General features: G+C 44.9%; 1 protein-coding gene across 3 annotated transcripts in view; it reads right to left on the reverse strand.

Moving 5' to 3' along the window:
- Positions 1-14,083, reverse strand: part of FRMD4A (FERM domain containing 4A) — a 212,232-nt gene that overhangs the window by 69,594 nt on the left and 128,555 nt on the right. For all 3 annotated transcript variants that reach the window (XM_084206682.1, XM_084206684.1, XM_084206683.1), the window contains exons 5-7: positions 9,126-9,210; positions 4,724-4,780; positions 2,237-2,259 (exon numbers count right to left, since the gene is read on the reverse strand). In XM_084206682.1, coding sequence (XP_084062808.1) covers positions 2,237-2,259; positions 4,724-4,780; positions 9,126-9,210 — 165 coding nt within the window. The remainder of the gene's footprint in view (positions 1-2,236; positions 2,260-4,723; positions 4,781-9,125; positions 9,211-14,083) is intronic.

Here is a 14,083-nt window from a genome sequence, read left to right on the forward strand (position 1 = left end):
TCACACAACATATGTTGCCATGTATAACATAAAATCTTTAAATCTCAGCATCAAGACAATCACAACTGCAAAGCTCCTCTGTCTCAAAGAGTAGCCACTTCTACTTTAAACAGTATTTCAACATCAACTAATTTCAGACACTGAAGCTAACTTGATCCCTAAGAGAAGTCAGAACATTTGCCTTCACCTGCAGTTCCTCTGGCTGGCCTGAGGCTTGGTTTGCCTGCCAGATTTTACACTGCTGATACAATAACCACAAATCTCAGCAGGCAAAAATCTCGACCACAACAACCTCATGTTCAGTAGCACCTGGATCTTACCCAGCACATAAACCTGTGTCAGTGCACATTAGATGAGAGCTGCTGGACAGACATCCCTGGGAGATGCCAAGTCTTCTAGATCATAGAGGATCAGGGAAGCATTCTTATACCTTCCTCCAAGAACAGCCTTCAAACTAGCAGATTGCTTTGTCCCCAAAGTCCATTTATAAATTAAGATCCCTGGCAGTGCCCTAAAATTGTCAGTATGACACCCCTTCTCTGCCTGACTTGGACACAAGGAATCCCCCTTCCACTTCAAACCACTGATCTACAGGGGAAAGAACTCAGAGGTGTTTTAATGGGCCTGGTGATGACAGCCAGACTGATGTGGTGGGAGCAGTTAACACCCTGGCTTGAGGTATCTTCTGTGCCCTCAGAGAAGATCCCTCGTTTCCCTGTGGCCTAGAGAAACACACAGTAATAAACTCAACCATTCCTTTCACAAGGGAAATCACACAGCTTTTAGCAGGAGGATGCTTTCCACCTGCTGTTTCCATTTCTGGTCTGGAAATGGGTACTTGAAGATAAAATGCTTTCAGTCCTATTACTCTGAACTATCTGATTCCTTTCTGTTCTGAGTTTTATAGTCTGAATCTACACTTTCTGAGTGTGTTTTCACCATAACCAAGACATTCTGGCAAACAAATACTGCTCTTCATAGCAAAACCAGTGGTTTATCACAGGTTGAAATGGCAAAACTTTGGCTGGCACAACTCTTCTGGAATAAGTGCTTGGCAGTGCACTGAGAACCAGACTGAAAAGTCAGAGCCACATGCACTCCAGTACCCCCTAAATAAACAGTGCTGATAGCCAAGTTATTCCAACTTGGGCAGAACTGAAAAATTAAGCAAGACTGGATTTGAGTCTCTGCGGTCAGATGCAAGTCAGGATTTTGCAAATGCATTAGTTTTGGGAAATGACAAGGCAGAGCTTAAACTTCCTTTTAGCAAGGGCTACCTTATGTCATCTCAGATTCCATGATGGGCAGGAGACATCTACAATGCAGTTCCTTTTCACTGATTTGTCACCATTTTAGTTGGCTGGAAGTTCCAATCCACCAGAAAGTGGAACCTGCCTGTTCTTCACGGCCTCCTATCATACAGTCATGTTTCAGTGTATTGCAATGCTGACAAAAGTAAGACAATTTTTAGGCTCACCTGACAATTCAACCCCACTGCCCATTTCTTTTATTTAATGGATAAACTAACTTTAATGGATATTGTGGTCCTCCAGACTATATGAAATTTTTAACATTGTCAGATCTCCTGAGCTTCACACTAAAAACTTCCACATTTCTCATAAGAGACACCAAACACCCATCTGACCTTCGGCTGCTACTAATGGGTAAATCACAAACATGGTCAACTTACAGGAAAATTCTTGGGCATTTCATTAAACGTCTTCTGAAACACCAAGTACAATGACCTCATTGAATTTCTTACAGCAAGTCTGAAGATTTGGCTCAAGGGATAGCAGATGTTCAACAAAACCAATTATTGAATCAGTGATTTTGAGAACTGTCCAAATTCAAACTGAAATATCAATTAGTGATGGAATTTTAATGCTGCCTCTGGCAGGATCTGTGATATAACAGTGATTTTAGAGTCATTTCCGTAGCAATTTCCTTCCGAAGACTAGTCTATTTCCTGAACTTCATGACCACATAATGAGATTTGTCAACAACAAAATCACAAACAATGCTGTTTGCAAGGCATGCTCTGGGCAAAGGTTGTGTTTGGTGAAGAAATTATGTCAGGAAACTTGATGTCTATGTTAGCCATGCTCACATAGTTGCATTGCTAACAGAGGCAATCCTGTTCCTACACAGCTACAACCTGGTTGCATGTCTCACACAGGAATTTTACCAGATTTATTCTCACATCATACAATGGCAAAAGCTTTTTAAGTTCACCTACCTTGAAAAATCTCCCTTTGCCTCCTGTAGAACAAGGAAAAGAAATCAAAAATACATAATTAAAAACAGAAAAAAAAAAAAAAGAGAAGTAAAGGCTGTTCAAGACTTTCCATTTGCAAAATTCATTTAGCAGCAATTTCCTGTTGTAATTGATTCCTCATGCAGGTTTTGGAACCAGTATCTAATGTCAAGCACCATGATACAGTGAGTTGGGCAGATTAACAAACAAAAGATCTAATACAGGGCCAGATGATTCCTCATTCTGCTCTGGATACCTAAGATCCTCCAGGAAATAATGCCAGTAAATAAGAAATTCTGGGTGCTACATTACTAGAAAATCTCTGAGGTCTCAGTGGCTTTGCAGCCTCTGAGACTGCAACTCCCCTGACTTTTTTACAAGTATTCTGGCCATTTTCTAGTACCTAGACTTTCAAAAAGCTTTCTCACTGTCAGCTTTCAAGGGGATGCAAGACACAGGTTTCTTAATTCCTTGCTGGGTGTTTGGGGAAGTATTTAGCTCCCTTACTTGTACATCTAGATACTTCTATTTATTACCATCACAGCCTGACATTAAAGGATTGGATAATGTTCCACGATAGTAGTCAGTCTTACTGCACACCTGGAGAATCCTCAGAATCTGATGAGTGCCCTCTGCAATAGATTTAGCACACATTCTGCATTTTCCATTTACCACAGACAATATGCCTTTCATATGATTCATACTAAAGCACCTCATTTGCCACCAGCTACACAGAAAGCACAGTGCAAGAATGTAATTTGTGCAGTGAGGGAGTTTCCACTGCCAAAGGACTGGGCTTTGTGTTCAGGTCTTTTGTCTTTACATCCATTCATCTACCCACAAAACCTGACAGCCCACATCCAGTGGTGTTTCAGTCCTGAGGCTGGGGTAAAGTTCAGAGCTCTGGTGGTACTTTAATTTGTTCTGGTAATAAAACAATTTGAAATAGGGCTGCAGACTAAATCACTTGAATTCTGACAGACCTTTACTGTCTTTCCATTTCCCTCTGACTGAACTGAAGGGCAGACAAGCACTTCCCTGGTTCATAGGAAGGAGTCTTTGAGCATGTCACGATTACAGTTTAACACAGAACAAATCCCAAAGGATATCCTCTTGCCTGCATGGTTGTGAGCATACTGAATTTAAAAAACAATTTTGTAGGGAATATTCGTCATAATTCAGTGCTTTGACCTAAATGCTGCAGCAAGAAGTAGAGCAAAATGCAGTATGATTCCTTTTGTTTTGCTTGGATCCTGTCACAAACAGGGGTTGTAGTAGTTTCTGATTATGGGCAGCAAAGGTGTGGCTTGTTTTGACTGTTTTCATTAAGTTACACATCAAACTACTACAGGAATAAGCATAACATCCTGTGTTTGTGGCAAGAAACAATCCCAGCAACAAGGGTTAGTTACAGCTCTGGGCCTGGCTGTACAATTACTAAGCACTAAGTTATTCACTAGGATGAGCAGACAATAGATTCATAACCCCACTGCTGCTCCTCACAATGAGCTCGTTGTTTGATGTGTATTCCCCCAACAGCCAATATGTGATTTCTATAATGTGCTGCTAATTGAGTCCTCCATCCTGACTCTCTCGCTCCATTCTTGTTACATAAAATGATTTTAATGAAGGTTCAAATCCCTACACATTAATTGCTTCTTTAACGTGGCAAGTGCTCTAGAAGTGCAGTGCATTGTTATTTATTAGTGCAGTCTGATAAGCTGGTTTGTCTGCTCACATGGTTCCTCATAGCTTCATGGCTGATGGGAACAAAATTAAAACTACAGACTGTAAGAGAGGGGAAACAAGGATCATCTGACAATTACATCTGATCTGCTCCCACAGTCATGCTTCTAAAAAGAGAACTTTCACAAAACCCACCCTCACTACCGTGAAAAGGTTCCCCTCTGGGAACCAGACATTTACCAAACGCTGCTTGGTCATTTGCTCTTTGACCCTTTTCCCTCTTATTGAAGGGTGGAACTTTGAAATATAACATGACAATATTTAGAAAGGTCTTTAAACCATTCTGCCCATGTTGGAGAATACAGACAGCTGCATATGTAGAAGCTTATGTAGCTCATCAGAGGACCAAGCCCAACTGGGAAAACAAATGCAAGTTAAAAAAAACCATTGCATATGGATTTCACCTAGGAATTTGCACTCATCATTTAGATTTTCTCTGCCTGTACATCATACCCCAGAGTTTTGGATATCTGTGCTGGTGCAAACATAACACCATTTCTGTATGCAAACTGTTGAGCAGTAGTACCTGCTCCCTGAGCGGGGAGGTCTAGTTTGAGAGCCTTCTGTACCCATTTTGACACAAACAATGAAAACTGTGCAAAGACATCTTTTTCCTGCAACTGGGGGAACCTCCTACACTTCCACACAGCATTGTGGATTTGGTAAATCAAAACATTTAATGCAGCATGAGAAAGCACCAAGTGAGAGAAGGCGGATGCTTACCTGCAAGATGTATGCAGCCAGTTCAAACACCACTTCACTGTCAACCTCAATGAGTTCCTTGAAAGGTGAAGAAAACAAGAAAGAAAAAGAGAGTTGAGCTGCTGTAAGAAGGACATACATCTACTCCTGACTACTGCATGGTGAAGCATGCAGTGCCAGTTTTCTCCCTTGGCTAGGCTTCAAAGTATTCCCTGTGTTCCTGGAGACAAAAGGGAAGGAGAACCTGCCCACTCAGATATGGAAAAAGCCAAATATTCAGTGTAATGTGCTGGTTAATGAAGCATAACTGGATGTGGCATGAAGGGATTCCTGGGGAAGGAGTGAGGAGAAGGCAGGTAGAAGGGGTAGGATCAGGGTACATTTTAGTTTCTTGTGTGATTTAATGAAAAGCATTTTCATTGTGCTCAGATGTGACCATGGTTCAAGGGAACACAGCTTTGTCTTTGGCTCACAGAAGCAAGGAATGAGAATTTGAGACACTGAGGTGGTATCAAAGCCCCCACTGGACTCCTCTGGCCCTTGCAAAACTCACAGGAAAATGAACCATATTTACTCTTGCAGGATTTGAGCCCTGGTTTTGTCCTTTTAACCCCCCAAGAGCACTGAGGCTGGGTGTGGTTTGAGAATGAGCTGTAACAGCAAGTCTTTTGATAGATCTTCCTTGCTCCATGTATAGGATCCTGCCACTGATGAAAGCAATCTTGGAGGGTTTTACTTGGACACCATGGTCACATGAAGAACACTGATAGTCCCAACAGCTCCTCTCAGGATTCCTCTGCTGAGCCAGGCACTGTTCTGACTGAATGTGCAAAATGCAGTCCGAGCATCAAAGATGCTTGAGATGGGAGGCACAAGCATTACTCTGGAGGCCAACCATGCTATTTCTGACTCTCTGGTCCCTGCCTTTGGGAAGCTAGTGGGCTTTTACTGAGATAACGTTTAGGTCTCTATTCTGCAACTAGAACTCCTACATTGTCTCCTATGGACATGGCCCAGTAAACCGGGTCACTGTTCAGCTCATTCCTGTAGTGGTTTTTCTCTTGTATTTATTTAAGCTGCTGTTTTTAATATTTTACTTCATCTGGCAAGAAATGAGTGATCTAAATATAGATCACTGCTGTGATCCATGCTCCAGCCAACTCATGGCCACACCTCATTTACAAGCCACAACTGCTGCATTGGCTTGTCTCTGGCAAAATCATAAACAAAGGGAACAAAAACACAGGATAAGATCCAGGTGTCCCCGGCTTACACTAGTGCCAGCTTTTTAAAATAAGTTCACCTCTTTCATAACAACTCCTTGGGGAGTGAAGAGCAGCTCTGCTACGGGCAATAAACACGCCTTTCCCCTCTCAGCTGAGCTGCCTGAGTCACGCCGGCACCTGCACCGATGATGAGCCTGTGCCAAAGGAAGCGGCTGGTGCAAGAGGTTGATTCAGCTGCAGGCAGGGCTGGGCTGGAGCTACCAGGCACATCCCATAGTAAAGGGCAATGCAGAGTAGAATCAGAGCACCTGCTCTTCCTCCTGTCTGGAAGCATCAGGCATGGCACAGACAAACCAGCCTGTGCAATGATGCGTCGATGCTCTGGCAAGTCTGTACTGGCAGGTGAAGTGGGCCAGAGCCCATTCTCTGCCCCTAAGGGTGCATGGGGTGCAGCAGAGCTCATGACTAAACACTCACCCTCTCTCCCCCAGTCCCAGATGGGGTTTCCACCACTGTGTTGCCTATTTGGAACAGGTGCGCATCCTTGATCAGTGCCTTGATCTCTGCCTGGGGCAGAGCTAGCTGGCACAGGCCGAAACCCACACCAGAACGTGCGAGTCATTAAACAGCCTGTCTGATCAAGGGACAGTGCCTGATGCCAAGCCCTGTCTGCTTTGGTAGTACAAATGTGGCTTGGCCTTTCTGGCAAAAGTGGCTTGCTGGTCCTGTGCAAGGGTTTGGGTGTGTGGGTTCACAAATGTCTCACCACTCAACAGGGTTGGTGAGTGGGGGCGATGGGCACAGCCAGAGGAGCACAGCACCCAACACATGGCCAGCTGGCAACCCAGTGACCAGCAGCCCCAAACTAGGCCTCATTTTTATTCTTTCCCACCCTGAGCAAGGGGATGTTTGAGGATGTGTGTCTAGAGAATCGACAGTGTTAGCTCCTAACACTGTGCTTGCACTTCAGACTTTTCCCTGTTTCATACACATTTATCTTTCTGGCCTGCAGGGGAGCCAGGGCTGAAGGTATCCATGGGAAGTCCAATAAGGAAACTTTTGGTGCAACAAGGAAGCTCTCAAGCTTTGGCAGCATACGACATCATGTGCTAGCTGCAGGAATGACAAGCACTGGCTGTGCTTAGACACCAAATCCCCCACAACATTACATTAAGAGGAATCTGCCAGGCTGGGTGCTCGCCTGAGCCTTAGAAGACACTTTGCACCCAACTTTCAAATTCAGTGCCCTTTTCAATAGCACAGCATGGCTTACTGTGGCTGGAAGAATGGGGAAGGATCTGCAAGGGAGATTGGCACTTCAGCAGGGCTATTTTTGGATAGAGAAGCTCAGCTTGAATGTGCAAAGTAATGGTTTCAGGAGAGGTCAGACTAAAATAGATCCACTTAGATCTGTAGGCACTTTGTTTTCTTTATTTTGTTCCCCTCTTCTTATTAAGCTTTCTCCAAAAAAAGAACAACAGTGTAAGCTTTTCCTGGCAGTACTTCAAAAAGGAACTTTCCCCAGGAACCAAAACGTGATGCTCACTGAGCTTGTTGCTGGAGAGGGCTGACTAAGCACATCTAATTGCAGCCTTGCTGGAGAGCAAAGCACTGCACAGCTCAGCTCAGCAGCTCTGCCTAGTTCCTGGGCACTGAAAAAAAGGAATTTTCTGGCTTCTGCCCTGCATTTTAGAAAATACAAAGTTCGTGCCCATGTATTTTAGGACATATAAACGTCAAGCGAGGCTCCAGATTTGGTGTAATCTACTTGGCTTAGCAGGTGACAAACATGCTGAGGGTTGTGGGATGGCAGAACAATCTCTCCCTGACTACATCTGTCTTTTCCTACCACTTCCTCTCTGGCAGATGGAGGTGAGTCACAGGAATGGCCTCTGCCAGCACAGAGGGAGGTAGGAGGGATCCTCCCAGGGAATCCCAGCTGCTGATAAACCTCTCCCAGTCCCAGACATCCAGCCCACCTGGCTGAGTCTGCACACTGCCAGTCTCCACCGCAGTGTGGTCTGGGGCTGGTTGATTTTCCAGACCTTGCCATGTACAGCTGGCTTGTGGCATGAGAGGGATCAGCTTCGTGGCTCTGCTGTGGGCACCCCTCCAAGCTGAGGACGTGCCAGGACGCCTTATCTCTGGCACAGAGTACCTGGCAAGGGGCTGCTCTGAGGGGCAGTGCCAGGGACAGCAGCCTGGTCTTCCAGGAGCAGACCAGGGAAGGCAATTACTCGTACAAAAACATTTCTCAGTGCATAGCTTGTTCCTCTACAAGGTGATCTTTGGGCATACCCACAGACACCTTTACCCCACTCACATATAATCCCATAAACTCCTCCTGTCCCACAAATCCGAGGTCACTTGGCTGGTTCAGCCTGAAGAGGAGGCTGAGGGGAGACCTCATGGTGATCTGCAACATCTTCACGAGGGGAAGTGGAGGGACAGGCACTGAACTCTTGTCTGGAGAACAGTGACATGCCGAGGGAATGACACGAATCTGACACATGGCTGGATATCAGGAAAAGCCTCCTCACCCAGAGGGTGGCTGGGCACCGAAACAGGCTCCCTAGGGAAGCGGTCACAGCACTGAGCCTGACAGAGTTCAAGATGCCTTTGGACAACATTCTCAGGAACATGGTGGGATTCTTGGGGTTTATGTGTGCAAAGCCAGGAGCTGAACTCCACGATCCTTGCGGTTGGTTCCCTTCCAACTGAGGCCACTCCATCTTTCCCTCTCTCCCCCTCACACACGCCGCTGCCCCGGCCCCGAACATGGCGCCCGCGCCGCACTGCCGCCCTCTGCGGGCCGGAAACCCTCACGGCAGCCGCTCGGCCCCGAGCGCGCTTTTAACACCAAATCCAGACATTTCCTTCTAAACACAAGCCAGTTTATAATTTTAGCAGCGCAGATTCCCTCCTGCCGGCCACAAGAGTTACTTCCAGGGCTGTTCTACCTCAGAACCACTCTCTGACAGGAAAGCTGCTGCCAAGTGCGGTGGCAGCTGGAGACAGAGGAGTGAGGTAATGAGGAGGAGGGGGAGAAGGAGGAGGAGGAGGAGGAGGAGGAGGAGGAAGAAGAGAAGGTTGATTTTGGAAGTCCAGGTGTGACCCGTGTAAATTTTGGGGCAGGGAATGCAGATCCAGGTGTCTCAGCCCGCTCCAGTGCCTCCCAGAGCTCCCCAAGTGCTCACCTTGTAGATGCAGGACTTGGCGTTCAAGAAGAACAGCTCGATGGTGGCATTGTCCTTCAGATAGGAGATGCTTTCAATGTAGAACCTGAAAGGGAAAGCAAGAGGTGTGAGACATGAGGGAACATGGGCAAAAAAACGGAAATGCACTTATTAAATGAAAAATGTGGTCAATGGAGTCATGATGAATGTGCTAAAAATGAACTTTCTTCTCTTATACCAGGCTGAGGTGGTGAAGGAGGCTCGTGCACACTCCAGTACATGATCAGTCATCACCACCTCAGCCATACTAAAGGAACTGGATCATCAAGTGGCTGACTTACGTTCTAAATAATCATTTAAAATAATCCTTTATTCTGTTTTTTTTTTTTTTTTTTCTCGTAAGCTTCACCTTCATTTGCCATCACATTTTCACCATCATCATTTCTTCATCACTCTTTTACCCAGCGCAAAAATTCTGTTCTGTTAACCTGCATCTTGTAAAATATTCATCTACAGAAATGCACTTCTGGGTTCCTTCCCTGTCCCCTTCAGCTCTGCATAAAGGAAATTTTATAAAGGGTTCTTTACATATTAGATCTACGGTCTCACAGTAAGACAGTAGTTACTAACCTTGCACAGTTTACCAGTACCATGAATAACAATGTTAAGGATGACAGGGAATGATCATAATCTAATTTTTTTTTGAGTTGACGAGATTTCTCAGAACTCAGGAGAAAGCTCAAACCCTCAGTGTCAGAAAACCCCACTCATTTGCATTGGCTTATTGCCCCAAATATTTGCAATTATGTTGAAAGCCCATGATATGTGTGAATTTATTCAGTACTCCATGTCCTTCCTGTTCTGAAGATCTGATGCTTTGGCAATGAACCTTTTGAGAGCTTTGTGAGAATTGACTCCTGTCCTTAATTCTGCCTTGAGATCTTTTTTTTGGGGGGGAGAAGAAATGCTCTGGATACTGTCAATGTTAATGACTGATCATTCTATAAAGGTATGTTGTGTGTTCCTGTAGAAACAGAGAAAGCCTGGCTATGTTCAGTGAATGTTGCATTTACTTAGGGTTTACAACAAGGTGAATTTTGCATTTACTTAGTGTTTTAGGTAAGGAAAATGAAATAAATGTTAAATGCTGTTTGGTAGCGATCTTCAAATTGCAGCGCAGTGACAGCAACATTCCTTACATAAATTCCAGTGCTATCGTGCCTTGTCAGAGGCAATTAGAATAGGGAAGGTGCCAGGGAAATGGTGTCTGCAGCAGGGACTTTTAAAAACCCAAATTCCTTAGAAATCTGGGTTGACATGCAGGGTCCAGTTACAGAGAAACCCCACTCCCTGATCACGCTGTCTGGGAGCAGACAGACCTGCAGACACTCCTGGGGCTTCACACAAGTGCAGAAGGGATTGTCCACATCCAACTATTTGCAGAGTCCAGGGCCTTAAGTGCAGCCTTCTTAGGGGCAGAGGTCAAAGCTTTGTAGTGCTCTTAAGTGTCTTCTGAAGGCTCCTCAAAACACTTTATTTCCTGACAGGCAGAACCAACTCCTTGCTTATTAGAGTGAGAGAACCATTTTGTTCATCTGCTAAGGGGCTCCTGTCTGTATAACCCTTCCTTCTCTCCCTTCAGAAGAGAAATAAAAATAAAACCTGAATAAAACAAACCCCAAGAAAACACCAGCAACCAATCAAACCCACAAAACACCAAAAACATTTGAATGTAGTGATGATGAAGCACAACGATTAAACTTTTAATTTTTTTCTGGTTTTCACTGTTTCACCTCCTGTCCTTAAAGTGGCCTCTTTGCAAATAAAGAAAATACTTGGCTTTATAAATGCAAAAATTGATGCATTAAAAAAGGAACCTTCTTACTAGATCCACTCTCTGAGTGCAGCTGGCTTTCCATCTGCTGAATTAATGGAGAATAACGCTAATTTGACACATTCTCTGGTTCTTGAACAACCTTCTCTTCTTATCACTGCTCCCAGTGCTCTCCGAGTTATGGCGGTAGGTTTTCTTATTCCAAGGTCAGAAGTAAACGCGAACATTTTTTCCATTTTGAATCCCAGTGAATGTTAGCCCAAAAGCTTTTTGTTTCAGCAGCTCAAACGCGATGGTTCTCACCATCACTAGAGGGCAATATTGCATTTCTTAAGGCTGCAGGGAGCTTTTCCGAGGCTTTCCACATGGACATAGATCGTTTTCTGCACAAAATTAAGTCTCTGGGAGCACAGAGCCTGCACATGATACTTCATCTCACAAAGAAAACCCAATTCTCAGGTGATATCCAGAGTGGAGAGTGAGCTGGGAAGCTACTGGCTCTCACACATGCACCCAGACAAATGTGGAACGTGTGCACCAGGAAACTGGTGCTACTTAAAAGAAAACAGATTTGCAGAGGAACTCTTGTGGGATTTTCTATGTGACAAGCTCAGAAAACCTGAACTGGGGTAGATTACCCTGCATTCACAGTTGGTGCAGTAACAACAAAAAGGCCAGGGAAAGACACTTTTTTTTGTTTTTTGCACTTATGACTAGTTTCTGTCCCATCTCCTCCTGTTTCCATCTTTTACAAGCACAGTGAAGGAACCCACACTTTACAATGACCAATGTCAATGACTAAGGAGGCAGGCAGGAGCATCCAGCTGCTAAGGCAATGAACCAAGCAAACAAAAATCTGGGTTGAATTCCCAACTCAGACACAGGTTTCTTTTGTGACCTTCAGAAAATCATTTAGCTGCTTGGCCTGTTGAGCCCAGGCTTAGAAAACACCTCTCCCTTTTCTGCCCACCCCCCCCCCCCTCCCCTCCCCCCCGCCCCCCGTCTGTTTTGCCTGCTAAGCTTAGGAGCCTTTGAAGGCATGTTTCAAGATCATCAGTTTTGAGAGGCAGCTCTCAGATTTCTGTTGAGGACTCCCCAGAGAGCAGCATTCCTTCCTGTGATGTGAAGCTGATGTGCCTGGGATATAATGGATAGGTTGAATAGGGAAATAGGCAATACAATGTGGCCAAGACCTCTGCTCCACTACCTGCATCTCTTGCAATACACACTCAGCAAATAGTTTTGCCTCCAGCAGCTCCTACAAGAGGTTCCTTGATACCCAGCAACTGTGCCTCTGAGAAATTAGCTGCCTGCAGGAAGGGGGAACACCCCATGAGACTTGGTGAGTGTAAAACCAAAGGAATAATTTGGGAGAAAATTTAAAAGATCAGCCAATGTTAATCTATTTCTGCATTCCTCCTCCCTCCCCACCCCCAGTAACTTGTAATTCATCAAGTACATTTTCTAAGCATTAATTAAATAGACCAGTGAATATTATGCTGGATAATGAACACAAAGTGCCTATCTTAGCTGCTCCCTCTCAGCAGCAGGGAAATAATAATGAGCACTGCAGAAGGTGTCTTGGAAGACTTCAGAAGCTGCTGCATCTGAAATGTTTAAGGCTTTTTAGCTGTGAGGACATGTCTCATACTGATCAGATTGCTCTCTGTTAAGCATTGGTTAAATGACAACTTTCTCTGAGACAGCTTAAGCCCCCTCAAGCTGTGATGAATGGCAATTCCCACCCTAACCAGCCAAGCACAGCCTCACAGTGGTGCTTCTGGAAACTCCTGATCCTTGGGTGAGGGGAAACTGGTACTACCACAATTTCTCCCTTGCATTACACACAGGCCCACCCACCTCTGACTCATGGCTCAGAGAAATGCCTGACTGGGTCCTGGACTCAGCAGTTTGATAAGTGGTTCTTCAGGACATGGAGAATCCCTTACTGCTGCTGCTGCTGGTCTTGTCTGTGAACTCTTGTTCTTGTTGTCTGTGTGTGTGTGTGTGCAGATGGGCAATTTTAGCAGTGTTGGGAAGGTATTTGAACACTACTGCTCTGTCCTTGCAGTGGGAATAGAGGAATGCCAAGCACCTGAGCTGGTGGGGTGCTTGTGTGCACAGTGAGAGAAAAAATGAGCAGCCCACCTGATCTCCATACACCAAAAGAAACTGTCAAAACCAAAATATTTAGCATTGCCTCTGACACTCAGCCCTAGACGTATCCTGTCAGCCTGAACTTGGCCATCCATCACCTAGCAGGGACCAGGCTCTCTGCAGTTGAGTTGCTGACTGGGCAGATAGACTGTCATAGCGTTTGAAAGCACAAGCCCATGTGTTTACTTCCAAGCAGAACCTGCTAAATGGTAAAAATATTTCACTGTGATCTTTAACACAGTGGTATTTCAAAATATGACCACAGCAAATGGAGGTCTTGTCTACTTCAGGTGTCTATCTTTCCTGAGGCAGCGATACCATCCTCATTCTTGTGAAGTTTGAGTCTGGTGGGAGCCAGCCAATCCAAAAGACTTCTATTCACATCTTTCCCAGCTGGCTGACTCTGATCTGGTTGGGTTGGAGGACAGAGCTGTCAGCAGAGCTCAGTGACCCTCTCAGTGGACTACCCCTTATTTAATTTTTACAAAGGAATGGGTAAAGAAGAACACCCATTTTCTGCCTCATCCATCCTGAGGTCTGGCTCATTATCCCTCACCACGTCATTCAGAACCTCAGAGGATAATTTGAAAAATATGAGGCCATTTGCTAACCAGGAAAAGAAAAATCGTATGTGTTGGTATAATGGACTTAAATGCAGATGTCATTATGCACAGTGTCTCATGCTAAATGAGTATTCTGACCAGCACAGGCTGCACAGCTCCTTTTATCTTCCAGCCCTGTTTGCTAATAGTCATGGCTACACACTTTTATGTGCTGACACTTAGAAGCAGACAATGCTCATGCTAAATAGTTGGTCTGTTAAGTAATCAGTCAGGAATTAAAATCAGCTAAAAAGCTCAGTTTACCTCCCCTTCTGCATTCATTTTGCTTTGGATCCCATGTCATGTCTCCTGTGCCTGTGCCATGCTCAAGTCCCACCACATCCAGCACCTGGGATTGGTATGCAGGGGACAGGAGGCAGCAAGAG

This window comes from Fringilla coelebs (assembly GCF_963513975.1).
Source record: "Fringilla coelebs genome assembly, chromosome: 5".
Lineage (NCBI taxonomy): Eukaryota > Metazoa > Chordata > Aves > Passeriformes > Fringillidae > Fringilla > Fringilla coelebs.